At 43.1% G+C, this 14,641-nt stretch overlaps 1 protein-coding gene across 2 annotated transcripts in view; it reads right to left on the bottom strand.

Annotated features, from left to right (window-relative positions):
• The window catches only part of REXO1 (RNA exonuclease 1 homolog), a 42,360-nt gene that overhangs the window by 14,611 nt on the left and 13,108 nt on the right, over window positions 1–14,641 (bottom strand). For both annotated transcript variants that reach the window (XM_069790114.1, XM_069790115.1), the window contains exons 2-8: window positions 11,782–13,565; window positions 8,307–8,408; window positions 5,684–5,885; window positions 4,839–5,002; window positions 2,824–2,961; window positions 1,699–1,822; window positions 495–608 (exon numbers count right to left, since the gene is read on the bottom strand). In XM_069790114.1, coding sequence (XP_069646215.1) covers window positions 495–608; window positions 1,699–1,822; window positions 2,824–2,961; window positions 4,839–5,002; window positions 5,684–5,885; window positions 8,307–8,408; window positions 11,782–13,565 — 2,628 coding nt within the window. The remainder of the gene's footprint in view (window positions 1–494; window positions 609–1,698; window positions 1,823–2,823; window positions 2,962–4,838; window positions 5,003–5,683; window positions 5,886–8,306; window positions 8,409–11,781; window positions 13,566–14,641) is intronic.

Consider the following 14,641-nt stretch of genomic DNA (forward strand, 5'->3'; position numbering starts at 1 on the left):
ATGCTTCTGGCACAACCCTTTGGCTACGATATGACCTTACTATGACATTCATAAACGTGAAATTGAGCCCTGCAGAGCAGATGGAGATATTTGTAAGTTTGCTTTTTAATCTGGCAGGCACATTGTAAAGTACTGCTTCAGGGCAAGAAAGTTAAAGTAAAATCCAGACAGAAATAAAATCCCAAAAGTCAGTAATACCCAAAACACAAGAAGCAGCTCTGAACAGTTACTGATGCTACATCAAAGCCATGCAGACTATATCAGTGAACTTGCAGCCCAAAGCAGGGAAGCAAGGAAGGTGCTGATCAGAGTGGCGTACCATTCAGTGAGCGACTCTGCAGCGCTGTACTGTAGTTTAGGTAATAACTCATAACACTGGCCCACAGATAAATCACAGCACTTCATGCATCAGCCAGATCCTGCTCTCCCCAGTCACAGTGTTATACCTCCAGCTATAATTTACAGGTTAGAGACTCACAGGAGCAGGGTCTTACCTGTTAAATCCTCTGCTCTCAAGCTCCCTGACCGGTTTAAAGTAAAGCTTGTCTTAGCAGCAAGCTTCCCTCCCAGCACAGCTTCATGGGACACCACTTTCTTGTTACTTGTCTCTGCAGTGAGAAGAGGGAAGAAGCAAAAGAGGACAGAGATCAGGTACCCTGCTGAGTAAGAGTAAGTGACTTCAGTCCTACAGTTTGGGGCACTACATATCGGCAAAAGGAGGACTGCATTTATCCTCTTGAACTCTTGCCCTGCTCCAGAAGTTGGCACGTGTAAGGTGGTGTCCTAGCATTTTCATTCCAGCACTATAGGGAACTTTCTGTTTCCACTGTCAGCCCACAGCAAGTTTTTTTAAGGGCAGCAAGGACATTTTTACAGTTCCCCTGGAAACTCTGATAGCTCTACCTGCTTACTCTGCATAGCAAGCGCTCCTACTGACCAAAAGCAAGAGAGGACTAAGCACAGAAGCAACTCAACCCAGTCATGTGCTGCATGGTGGCATCACCCATCCACCGTGAGCAGCTTTGTTGTTAGGTCCCTGCAGACCAGACTCCCACGCTGCATCTTTCAACTTCTTTCAGAAAGGAGCTTCAGAGCTCTAGAATATGCTCAGCACATCAGATAATGGCAGATAGGTGCTTTTTACTAATCATTAACTGGCAGCCCTCTCCTAAAGGCCAGCCTCCCAAGTTCAGCCGCTCTGACTAATGGCCATGAAGGTAATGAAGACAGAGGGTAGAAAAGGGAAGAGACCAGGAAAAAAAAATTCACAAGAACAGCACAAATTGATTGTTTAATGTACCCTCTCGAGAGCCAATAATGAAATGTCTTAACCCTCTTCGTTTCTCTCTTGAAGCTTAATGTGTGTAACAGATTTCTGCGGTGATGGACGAGTCTATCACTTTGAAGGCATCATGTGAAAGTTACTCCATTAGCGGGGCTTTTCATTTTAAAGAACTTGTGCTAAAAAAAAAAATCCATGTGGCATTATCTCCATTTAGGTTCAGACAGCCAACAAAGCATTGCAGGACTTGCCTCTTGAAGGCCCATTAAAGCTTGCCAGACTATAAAAAGCTAACTGGACTTGTTTGCCTTTCAGCATAATGCTTCTGAGAAATGGGTCTGTTTTCAATAAGTTTCTCTCCATGGCTTCTAATCCAAGCAGGGCTCCGATTATTAAACCACAAACGTGGTACGTACTGTTCGTACTGGACGGGGAATTGGGCACTAGGCTTCGGAGCTTCTTTAAGGTGTTCACTGCCACATTCAGGTAGATGTTGCGACTGGTGCTACGTTCATAAGCCACCTTCTCTTCTGACAGAGCCTGCAAACAAGGCAATTCATTACTACATACTCTCTTTCCACTACTGCTTTTGGAGAAAAGAAATGTTTGGCTCTTAAAACACAGAATCCAAGTATGATAGCAAAAAAAATTGCCCATCAAGGAATCGAGTAATAAAGTGGAACATGGCAGAAACATATACTGGTTCTGGGGCCTGTTTTAGGTGAGTAAGAGGAAAAAAAAAAAAAATTGTATTTTAAACAAAGTGCTGGAAGAAGCATTTTCATGTGAAATCTTCCCTGACAGATTAACAAAGCAGTTCTGGGACTGCCTGGGGAAGGGTGTTTTCCCCACTTCGGTGGCAGCGCAAGATCTTAACTGGCAAGAAAAGGAAGTTTGGCAAACGGTCACTCCTTGGATGCAATAGGAACATTCCCCCTAGGGAGCTGTGAAGGTGAAATCCCACAAAAGAAATCCTCATGGCATCTGCTTTGGTTACAAAACACACCACACAATGTCCAATAATTACCCAACTAACATTAATGGCCAAAGTTTTACAATAAAATGCATTACTTTCTCAACTCTGCTTTTGGAAATCCTACTAGACTACTCCCTACTGCTAGAAGGCTCCTTAAAAGCCTTCATAAGCAGCAAGTTTTACCAATTACATCTATCTCAAATACTTACCTCTGCTGAACACTTAGATTCCAGGAGATGTTTGCTGCTGTACCAGAGCAAAAGGCCCTTTTGTCCAGCTTGACCATAATGCACATTCCCCTATGTCCTTCTTCTGGGGTTATTAAAAAGATCGTGTGTGCTTTCCGAATGAAGGGAAAGATGGGATTTCCTACTGGAAACCCCCACTGGAATTACACTTTCTGTTGTCTAGCCTGGAATTATTTAATGCCAGTCTCCTCTACAGAACTGTATGTGGATAGGAGAGTTTTCTGGGCTTGCTGCAGTTTTAGAAGGTCTTAGCCAAGGCAGAGGATGTTATTGTCTGCTGCAGACTTTATTCATAAGAAGCAAGCATCAGTACAGACCTTGTCAAATGCTTCCTGGGAGGAAGAGCAGAATTTCAGGCACTCATCAATGAAGAGATTGAGATATCTTTGACGAATGTTTGTTGGGACTTTAGCACCAAATTCTGTGGGAATAACAGGCCTCTGTAAGCTGGCGCTCTAGAGATGAGACAGAGAGAGAGAGAAAGAGGCTATTCAGGGTTTAAGAGGTATGTGGCTTTGAGACTCTCACATTTCCTGCTACGTTATTAATAGTGGCATGACTTCCTTTCTGAAAATCTGCCCAAAGCTAAACATAACACGCATCATTTTTGGTACTAAAAACGCCACTTGAAGCTTTTGTACCACCTTCAGCATTTGAACTACTTCAAAAAACAACCATGTTTTGTTATGCAACTCATCCAGCAGCCAAGGACTCCCAGTGGCATTAGTCACAATACTACATTTACACATACAAGCATTCCAGACCACAAAAATGATGACATTTACATTACGAGATTCAAGATTAGGATGGTACCAAGCACCACGCTTTCAATTGGAGACATGAACATGACACCAGTTATGTGCATGACAGACATGGTTTTCTTTTTGGTACTCTGGCTGTGAAGAGAGAATGAGAGGCCCACTCCTGCCAGGCTGGCAGCCAGCTAAATCATCACACTTTCTGTGAGATTCCTGTAACTTTACTGCATTTGGTTTCTTCTTCCTCTTTTAATGCCAATCATGATGCTCCTGAAAGGATTTCCCCCTTAAATTGAATGACATGGTCTTCAGGCATAAAAACCGCATGTTGGACCAAGTCACGACCTACCACTGCAGTTTTCCATTTAACACCAGTTTATCTGCCAAATCACACAATTTGCCTCTTTTTTGGAGAAAAAAAACTGTACATTCACCTCTAAAGCACTCAATTGTTTCATCAGTCTTTCTCCATCCCACCCAAGAGATATCCATAAACCAAACAATCTGCTGCAATCTGTAATAAAAACAGCTCTATGGAAGGGGAGCAACTCGTCCTAATCTCAATGGGAAAAGTGCTCATTTTCCTCATAAGACTTCCAGTTTGATGCCCCATTCAAGGGGATTTGGTCCTTTTCATTACATATATTTTTTTTCTCAACCTCTAATACGATACCCTTAAGCACCTCTGTAACACTGGTAAATATTATCCTTTCAGTTGTTTCTTTTATTTTTAATCAACTTCAAGTTATATGTTGCTATGGTGGCTTTTTGGGTGGGGAAGAAAGAAAATGACTTTTCCCTCCTACAGAAATAATCAGAGTACTTTATGACATATCTTGACACAATGTATCATCAATAAAGATATCTTTAATCAAGTCCTGGCACTAACCACATTCCTTGCCATCCACTCCAGCAAACAGCTTCTTATGCCATCCACACGCAGCTAAACAAGAAACTCTATTCTGAGTTGTCTTAGCAAGTAACATGTTCCCCAGTGCTCATGGGAAAAGGAGGGACTTCTTTGCTAAAGAGTTCATAGCAGAAGTACTCAAAGGCTGGGCATGTATCCCAGGAGAAAAGAAAAAAAAGAAGAAAAAAAAAAAGATAGTTTTTTCCCCAAATATTAACAGCAGCATGAAGTTTAAATCATCACATTTTAACTATATAGGTCACTGTGGGACATTATTCATAACCACCTTCCTCAGTATGGCCCACAAAGCCCGGGAAGGCCATTAATCCAGCCATGCCTTTTGAAGACAAAAAGCTCCAAGTCCCTGACACGAACAGCTACACACCTAGCCAGACAGCACAACAGAAGACTCAAACTGAAGATGAGTGATCAATATTCAAAGAGATCAGAGCAGCACTTAAGTATTTCTATCTTTTTAAGCTCCTACCCCTCAAGTGTTTAATTTTTTATACAATGCTATCAAGGAAAACCACAGGAAGAAACAAACCCATTTAATCACCCTAATCAAAACACCGCTCTTCAGAGACTGCTAAGTTTGGAGCAGCTTGGTGAAACATACCACCCTCAATGGGGAATGACTGGAAAGATTTCAAATTTCTCTTACCTGTAAGGAGGGAACATGTGCTATCCTTTTCGGCACGATGGTGCTGGTGGTCTTTGAAGCCATCCCAGCTAAGGTGCAAGCCTTCAGAGGAAGGGTGGATGCTTCACAGTCATTGGAAGGTGTGACACTCCTGCCAGCAACAGTCGTCTTACTACTCATGAGGCCTGCAAGAAACAAAAAATATATTTAGGTAGAAATCCAACCACTGGGCTTCACGTTGCCAGAATGAACTTACTATAAAAGGTCCATGCTGCAAGCTGTGATTTTTTCGAATGGAAGCCTCCAAAGGGATACAAATTGGGTAATTTTACCACCTTCCAGGCAAGGATGAAGGAACCTTCTGCCAGGGAACGTGCCTCATTTCTGTTTGTTTTGGGGTAACTGAGTCAGCAGAGTTTAAAGATGTAACCCTGTCAGCTACAATGCACTAACTGCCCATCGCGTCATCTCTGAGTCCTTCCAACTACAAAGGGATACCAATGAGTATTAATTAGTACTTCCCTCCTGTTCGTGCCACCTCTGAAAGCTTAAATGGAAGAAAGAATGAGGAGCAAGCACACTCCAAGGAAGAAACACAAAAAGAACAGGCTGAAGTGAGGGAGGCTGGATAAGACAGACAGGGGAATGAAGCTGTATGTCTAGCCTGTTGCTTTTCAGAACAGGATGGAATTTCCCAGGGGAAGGACCTTCCACTGGTCACTATCAGCAAAGATTCAAGTCATGGCCAATGCTTCACATCTCCTGATAGTTTCACATCTGCTCGTGAGAAATTTAAACATAAGGCAGTGTCTTTTAACAAGGGGGAGGACAGGACAGCATTATCACAAATAACACTGCTGGCTTACTTTGTTTGGCTGCTGCGGAAAGGGCTACATTTGGCACATGAGCAATCCTCTTCTTTTCTCCTGGCAAAGAAAGAGAGGCCTTTTGAACGGCCACAGCCAGCTGTGCCGCCTGCTGCTGAGCCAGCTGGATCCTCTGGTAACAGACCTCCTGAGCAGTGGGGGGACGGTACGGCCGGATTACGGGCTTGCTCGGGACCTCTGCCTGCACAGACAAAAAGGTTTTAAAGCCAGCATGCTCGCCTGCTCAGTCTCCACCCTCTGGCTTCCATTCACCCAAGAAAGGTCTCTTTTCCTCAACCCCTCTCTGTTAGCAAATACAGGTCTTTGAGAGAAGAAGATCCCAACCGTCCTCCAGGACAAAACATTTAGAGTCACCCACCAAAAACCACAACATTAATGATTTGCCCTCTGGCAAGACTTCCCAGCACTCTGACATGTTCCTAAATTGGTAGGTGGTATTTGAACTGCTTGTTTAATGGCATGATGTTTCCCACCACTGTGCCTAACCCTCTTCTGGACTCTGTCAATACTCCCAGCTCTAGTCTTGCACTAGAAAATGAATGTAGCCCCATGCTGCCTATGGCATGCTTCTTTAGTTTATATTGCAATGAAAAAGTGACCAACTATTCTCCATTCCCCTTTGCTACATGATGCTGAGTTTTACAGCTCTCTCCCTCTCTGTCTTTCCCATGCTGAAGAACCAGTGCCATCTACCCTTGCATTACAGCAGCTCCCCACCTCTCAGCAGCCTTATTTCAGGTCTCTAGTTCCTGTAACTGCTTAAAAGTCTCACATATATGTATTTATAGGATTAGAGCATTACATAAACTGAGCTCTGAATTTTAAACAGGCTGTCCCTGCCTACTTCTGGAGGCATTTCACTGCTTCAGCCGTTACTAGCACAAGTTACACATGCATTTTCTTTGATGTCCAAATTTGGGTTGCAGGAAAGGTGCCAGAAATTATGTCAGCAAAGAGAGAAGTTTTCTAGCAGCAGAAGTACAAGAGAAACAGCAGTAGTACAAACTTCTCCACACTACTTAATAACCTTTGAAATCTGAGAAACAGGCCTTCCCTCCTGATATTTCTTCACAGAAGGGTGCGCTCACACAGCCCATGTGTAACATGGTGGTTTTGAGACCGCAAATTGGGGGCAAACTGGCACCTCCTGCATTCCTGGTCTCTGATGCTGACACCAGCTTCTGGATACCAAACTGAGTGCAGTCAGCCCTTGAATTATAATTACAGACTTCCGAGCAGGACAGGACACTCATTTTCTGCCTCACCTTCAATTCCTTTCGCCCACCATTTCCCCTGGCAACCAAACTAGAACTCAGCTCCCCCCCCTTCTGCCTGCTCAGTCCTTGAGCTATAAATCACGAGCGAGACTGAGCAAATATTCAACTTGGAGGGATACAGCAAAGCACAGGCCTCGACTCTGCACGGAAAAGCCGCAGTTCAGGTCTTACGGCACCTCCTGAACAAACTTGGCAGCAGTGCCAAGCTGAGATACTCCAGGGAACGCACGTCCCAGTGCGTGCTCATGGCAGCTGCTGCTGAGCACACCAGATCGGCTGTGTTTGCCCATGCAATGGCTGTGCTGGGGCTCACATCTTTGGAAAGCATTTTGGGATTAGCTGTCACATTAAGAAAATGTATTTAAAGATTTGTACATGTCTAAAAGGTACCTATTTACAATAAATATTTGAGTTAATGAATTTCCAACCCATTTGCTTCAGTCTCTTATCTCTTCACTTTGGAAGAAAGGGCCCTTATCAAAACACATGAACTGGCTGAAGATATGTAGTTAAATAAAATGCACTGTATTGACCTCAGGGCTTCAAATTATTAAAAGCAAAGAAACCTTTTCTAGGCAGAGAGGAAAGGAAGAACAATTAATTTGGACTACCCAGCTCAAATCAGTGCTTAAGTCTCCACTCTTATCCTGCTGGAACATAAAACTGACTAATCTGTGCTCAGCACCTGGAGGGAAACACATTAAACCCTCAGAGAAAACATGAATTAAAATCCCAGTGAGAAAGAAATAAAAAAAATCAGAATGCCTTCCTTGCTTCTTTTTTTTATTCTTCTCCTCTGTATTTAAAGTATTTTCACAATTGTGAAAGAAGAGTATCAGACAAGATACTGTTGATATTTTGGCTGATTCAGCACAGGTATAAGGCAATGGTTTTAAACATCTGACAAAATTCCTACAGCTATCTTTTAGGTCCACAAGACAAAGAAAAGTACCATTAAACACAGACTGACCTTGTGTCCAGCTAATTTTTATCTAAGTGATTGAATGAAGCTATACTGTAGAAAAATGAACATCTCAATTTATCCAAATGAGTTACAAGGCACAGAATCCATTTATGCTTCTACAGTTTACCCTTCGTTTTATGAAAGTTTATTAGAGTTTTGCTGCCATTTGTAACAGATGCCTAACCATGTTTTTCAGAAATCAGAAAGGGGAGAAAAGAAAACTGACACAGATGGATTCCAGCACAAACAACTCACCCGCTACTGCCTGAACCTGGGATGACATCATTTTCTAGTGTTGTAACAGGACAAAAAATCCTCACTTTAAAGAATCTAAACTTTTGCTTCTAAAAGCTGCACTTACATTTCCTTGTTTGACGAGATGAGAGATCCTTCTTTTTTGGCCAGGAAACAAGGTAGTTAAATTATCTTCTGTCTTTTCTTCATTTCCTTCCTCTTTGGATAGCTGGAAAACAAAAGAACAAGCTTCCAAAATTGAATGGACTTGAAGATCCCTCTCAATGAGGAGATCTGAAAAATCTCCTTTTGGGTTAACAGAAAGTCTTTGTAGGTGGCAGGTGAGAACAACATGTGCTCAGCTGCTGAACTACTAAAATAAACCTTGTTTTGAACCCAAGAGCCACAAACAGCAGCATTACAGTTCTCCCCCAAGCAGTCACTCCACAAGCTGTGCACTAGGCAGCACTGGCATGATTCAGGAGAGCCCCTACCTTCCACAAGAGACTTGAACACCCTTCTCCTGCCAGCCGCTCACACACGTCACCTTTCATGGCATTCTTAATATCCAGGGGGTCTGGGATTTGTTTTTAAGAACTTGGGAGCTGACTCATTTCTGCCCTTGTAGAACATGCTGCCAGAGCAGGTCCTGAAAACCTGCCTGACATCAAACCACGGTGCCCCACTCCACATTTAGGGAAATGTTTCTCTGCAGTTTTATCCACAGCCATATCTGCAGAAAGACTGCAGTAACAAACCCCCAGGTCACACACTTGTATGGCCAGAAACCCAGGAGGAAGTAACAGCACCTCTCCAGCTAAAGCTACTTCTGAATTAACATCTCAGACTTGCTCCCGGGGCAGGGGGGAAACCACCCTCGTATCTTCTTTGATTTTGACTCAGCTGTTCATTTATACAAAAAACACTTCACAAGTTTATTTTTCAAAACTATAGCTGCTCTCCAGTCAATCTTGCTTTCAGTTTTCCAACACAACCCCTGGCAAATCTCTGAGCAGAGACGAGCCTGACAATCTCTTGGAAATTCAGCAACAGAGCTGAGGGCTGGATTTGTGGATGAGCTCAGACTCCACTTAGGTTGAGCTTGTGTTCATCACCACAAGGGCATTCTGGATGAGCACTTTGCACTGAATCACTTTGCTCTCTAGGAACTCAGTAAGTCTGTTAATTCAGTTAAATCCTTAATAAACTCACTCACAAAGCGATCATGCCTGGTGGAAAAGTACCACACTGCCCACACATACCTTCCCTCTGGACTAGCACATTACCGAGATCAAACAACATGGGCTCCATCTACAAAATTATTCTGTAAACAAAAAAATTCCCTGTGACCAATCCCACCTGCCAGAAACACAGCGGGGAAGCAGGTACCTACTTACAAACACCCATCTGTCAAAGAAGAACCCCTCCGCTGCAATGCTTGTTTCTCCCTTTCCAAAACAGGGGGAAATTAAATTTCAGTGCAGGGATATAAGGTAAAGCACGTGCAAAGGAAACACACGTGGCTGCTGACAGCTCAACATTGCCACTCCATGCCAGAATTAACTGTTTGCAGTGAGTGGCAGCCCCTGGTTCAGCACTTTCTGAATTCAGCCCATTTTGAATCACCCCGTATTTGGAAAGCTCTAAGTGGATTAGTATTTCCCACTATAGATTGTATGCTCTTAAACTATTTTCACTTAAACTGGGCAATTTGGAGAAACAAAGCCAAAAATAAAGTGCTCTTTCTTAGCTGGGAATTATACTAAACACTGAAGAAAGAACAGCTGAATTTTAAACAAGCAAAATCAAGTAATGCTTAATAGTTCAGAAGAAAATCATTACACTGAACTGCTTTATATAGTTTCTCCTACCAAGGCATTTCATGAGTGTAAAAAAGGTCTTTACTTGTCAGCAACACAGACTTCTCTCCGAACAGATCGGGGATATTAGTGCAACAGAGAGTTCAGCAAAAAGCTTTAATAGTCCAGCTATTCTTTTCAAAAGATGAGCTCTCCTCCCCACGCTGCAGATCCCAGCTCACTTTGTCCTCCACATACAGATGGTCGTGAATGGAAGAATTTTGTTCATGGCCACTTCACTCACCCAATTCACAAAAGCCTGAAAACCAGCACCAATTTCTGATGCTGTTTTTAGAATAAAAATCAACAATCAATCATACCAGGAGAAACCGCCTCTCCACCATGCAGTTGCATCGCTCCTGCTGCACTCGCCCTGCCCCTCCTTCAGATCAGTAATCCCCAAAGGAGTCTTGCTGTGTTTGAAGGGGTCTAAACTGGAACACATTAGAAGCACTGGTGGTGTCCCAGTACCTCCATTATCTTTTGGATGCAGGATAGCTGCAGTTGAAGCCACTCAGTAATTCCTTGGATAGACACACTCACCCTTTGGTACCCCCTCTCCCCCAGCACACAGAAGGCACCTGATTTTTGTCACCTTGCCTCATTAAGCCTGCCAGGTAATACAGCTAACTTAGCAACCCCGATACCTCTGCACTGCAGTCAGATGTGCCAGATGGATAACGCTAGATACAAGTTTGGAGTGTTTTCTCAACATTGCCAAATTTGTCACCTTTTTCTTTTTTAAAGCTCTTTCCAATCCAATTCCCTGAACACCTGCTCTGTACACAAGCCAAATCATCCCAACCAGAAAACCTGGGCATGCTGGGTTTGACAGCAAGTCAAACAATCCTGCTCATGCACAGGCAACCGTTCCTGGGATCAAGGGTTTGCTCTTGCTGCCCAGTCAAACTCAGACGTCAGAAGATGAAGGATGAGTTTTGTCTGCTCCTACTTCCCTGCCTCAGATGCTGTTAGAGGATCACTGCCAGCAGCTGCTTTCTAGCCTTTTACACTTGCTCCCTTCTGTTTTAATCTTCAAAACTGAGGGTCTTGCATCCTCTGGGGAGCCCTCTGACCTCACAGTCACTGGGCAGAAGCCTTTTTATGTAAATGCTGTCTTGTTACCTCCTTATTCTGAAACCCCTTGTACCTTTTCAAGAAATTTTACCTTCCATTTCTTATTTGTGCCTACAAGGTATCCAGAGATCCTCATAAAATATCTGCAGTATGCATTTAAAATAGGAAACAGTAATGTGGGGAGTCTCCGAAGCATCCAGTGCCAGCTACATCAACTTACTTGCACCAACACATTGTCCTGGTTCTACCTGCCACTACATTCCTTAAACTATGCTGCAACAAGAAGGCATCACCCAGATTAGCAAGATTGGATTAGCTTTGAAACACCCACAACATACTCTCTGAAGCTTTTTCTCCAGCCATCCAGGCCACCATGGTTCTTAGGCTAGATGGAGAGAAAAGTAGCTGATAACCCTGAAAGCTAAAGGCCTTCCACACAAAAGGTAACTGAATCCTTACATTTCACAGCAGCTTTCAATCCTGCAGGTAAATTCAGGTGCAAACTCTTCAAAGCACTCAGTCATGACAAGGATGAGGTTCTTCCAACATATGGAGTCTCCCTCTGTAGCCCTCTTCAGCTACTTGAAATAAGCAACACCACTAAACTAAACCAGAATCCTGTCACATTTAGAGGCGAGAGAACCAACCAACCTAAATCAGCATTACCTGTTTACCCAGCCTTCCCTTGTCTTCAGTTTTCACAACTGTAGATTCATTAAAAATCCTGAGACACTCTTCCATTGGATCTGACTCAAAGTCCAAGTCTTTCTCAAGAATGGAATAATCAATGTCATCAGATGTTGAGGAAGATGATGATGACTTTGACAATTTAGAGCGCTTCACTTTCTTTGTCTCTTCATTTTCACTCTCAGAGTCTGAACCACAGTCATCACCATCCGAGTCTGAGCTCACATCAAGTAACGTGGATGGCAAAGGCTGACCTTTCTCATCATCATCTCCACTCTCATCGCCGAACAGGTCAACATGACTCAAACTCTGCTGCTTCCGACCCTTCTTTGGATCTCCTTTTTCTGTAGAACTGACCTTTTCTTTCTTTCGCTCCAGTGCTGGAGTCTTGGTCCCTTTCTCTTTGTTTTTACGGCCAGAGGTTTCCTTACCATTTTTCACATCAACTGTTTTCATCTTGGAGTCCTTCTTGCTGCTCCCCACCTTCTCTGTGCTAGAGCCTTTGATCAAACCCTCACTCTTGCTTTTCCCTGAGCTACTGCTGGCAGACTTGGATTTTTCTTTCTTAAGCCCATCCACTTTTTCTGACTTCTGTTTTTCAGGTTTCTTTAAATTCCCATCGGTTTTCACTTTGACACTTTTATCTTTGCAGTTTTTCTCTTCATTCTTGATTTTTAATTTTTCTTCTTTCTTGAGCACTTTGTCTTTTTCTGTATTTTTACTTTTCTCCTTCTTACCAACCTCACTGAGGCCAGGCGTTTTACTAAGGTCTGATTTCTTCCTTTTTGTTTTATCTTTTGAGTCTTTGTTTTTGTTTTCAATTTCCTGGTCATTCTTACCAGAACACAATTTCGCTGCTTTTGCATTCTTGTCTGATAAGTTTTTGGCAAGATTTTTCTGTGAACTTGAAACGTCTTCCATGCCATATCGCACTGCCACTTCTTTGTTATCCTGGGAAGCAAAGTCATCCAGTTTGGTGCTCTGCTCTTTTTTGGATAAGCCATCGTTTGACTCACTTTCAGAACCAGCTTTTGACTGTGAACTAGCAGAAGTTGGTTTATATTCCACATCAGCCTCATCTTCAGAGGAAGAGAACCTGGCACACACTTCATAGTCATCAAGTACTTCACAGAGCTTCTTTCGTGAAGGAGAGTAAGATTCTTCGTAACTAGACACCCTACCCCTTTTAGACCCTTTTGGCTCCTTTGTTGTGGCTTTGCTCAAAAGCCTGGCTGAATAATTTGAAAGTGGGTCATATTCCAAGTCTGTAGAAGGCTTAGAGTCATCAATCACATATTTATTGTTAGTGACAGTGCTACTGTATTTTTTATTCTGTACTACAGCCTTGGGAACATATTCCAGTGAGCTACCTTTAGATCTGGAAGTATCCAAAGTGTATTTACTTGACCGGCTAGCAGCAGCAAGAGGAGTAGGGTTGTAGTCCGAGTTATTATTAAAGTTGTAGCTACCTGGATTATACTCTAAGGAGGTAAATGAATCATTTTGTGTCCCAGCAGGTGACACGGGTGTATTCGAAATGAGCGAAGAGGCCTCTGAGGCACTGAACTCCTTTGTCGTTTCTAGCAGCTCCTCATACTTTTTCTGCTCTCTCTCAACTTCATTTTTGACTGCCTCAATGGCCTTGTTGACCAGCTCCAGCTCCAGAATACCAGGTGTCACATCTGTAATGTCAGCCAGAGTGCCATCCTCCACCTCCAGTGAGGGCCTCGGAAGTTCTGGATTGTAGGGATCATAGCCTCGTTCTGTAAAAGAGAAAGAAAAAATAATTTACTGCCAGGAATTTAGGCAAAATTTTCTTTGGAGTAAAATTTTTAAAAAGGTCTTTTTAAGGTCTGCTCTCATCAAAACCCAATACTACCAAAAGCCATGCTCTTGTCGCCACAGAATAAATGTCTGATACCAAAAGCCACCAGTGATGTTCTCTGGCCAGCGGCAGGTGTGTGGCTAGACTAGATTTTAGAAACTACTCCTGGGTCTTAAGGACTAAAGATCTATTAACAAAGTGGTTTTATTACTCATGGAAAAGCTCTATAAATTAAATATTCTTTGGGGCAAAGAATAATCACTGTATTAGGACCAAGAGGAGCTGAGTCTGCGCAGAATTATCTGCTTAATTCAGTGAAGCAACCAAGGGAGGAAAGAGGATTCCAGTACGAAAACTGTGGATTAGGTTCTCACTTATCAGTGCCAATGCCTAAAGCCCACTGAAGCCTCCAATATTCCTCAAAGCTCAGTACTTCTCATGGCAGTTGCAGGAAAACCAGTCTTATTTGGACTGACAAACTGCGTGCTACTAGTAAGAAAAAACTACAGGCACAAAGGCAACACAACTCAACCACACAGAACAACCACCAAGACAGGAATATTAAACAACCAGAACATTTCTCTTTTCTGACATTTGTCTTTTCAGACAAGTCCCTTCGGTGGCCTCTCTGTCCTTCGGTGGCCTCTCTTACACAGACATTTCTAGGACTACAAGCAGAGGATACACTCTGACCATGCTGCACAGCTCTTCCGACCACAGCTCTACAGGAGTGCTTTTGGCAAGTGATGGTCCACCCTATGGAACTACATGGAAATGCCAAAGCAACCTGTCCAAGTGACAACTTACAACTGGAGAGTCCATTAAAGCTCATCTTGTAACGTTCATCTTGAAAAGGACATGGGAGCAGTTGTCACAAGCATAAACACTCTCTACTTTCTGCCATGGTATCCCAAACTCTCCCACCTACCTTTCCAACTCATAGTGAAAAGGAAAGGAAAAGGATGTCATTCACGCATGTGTGCAGAGTGACAGGCACCCTGCTTGTGAAAGCAG

This window comes from Haliaeetus albicilla, chromosome 8 (genome assembly GCF_947461875.1).
Source record: "Haliaeetus albicilla chromosome 8, bHalAlb1.1, whole genome shotgun sequence".
Lineage (NCBI taxonomy): Eukaryota > Metazoa > Chordata > Aves > Accipitriformes > Accipitridae > Haliaeetus > Haliaeetus albicilla.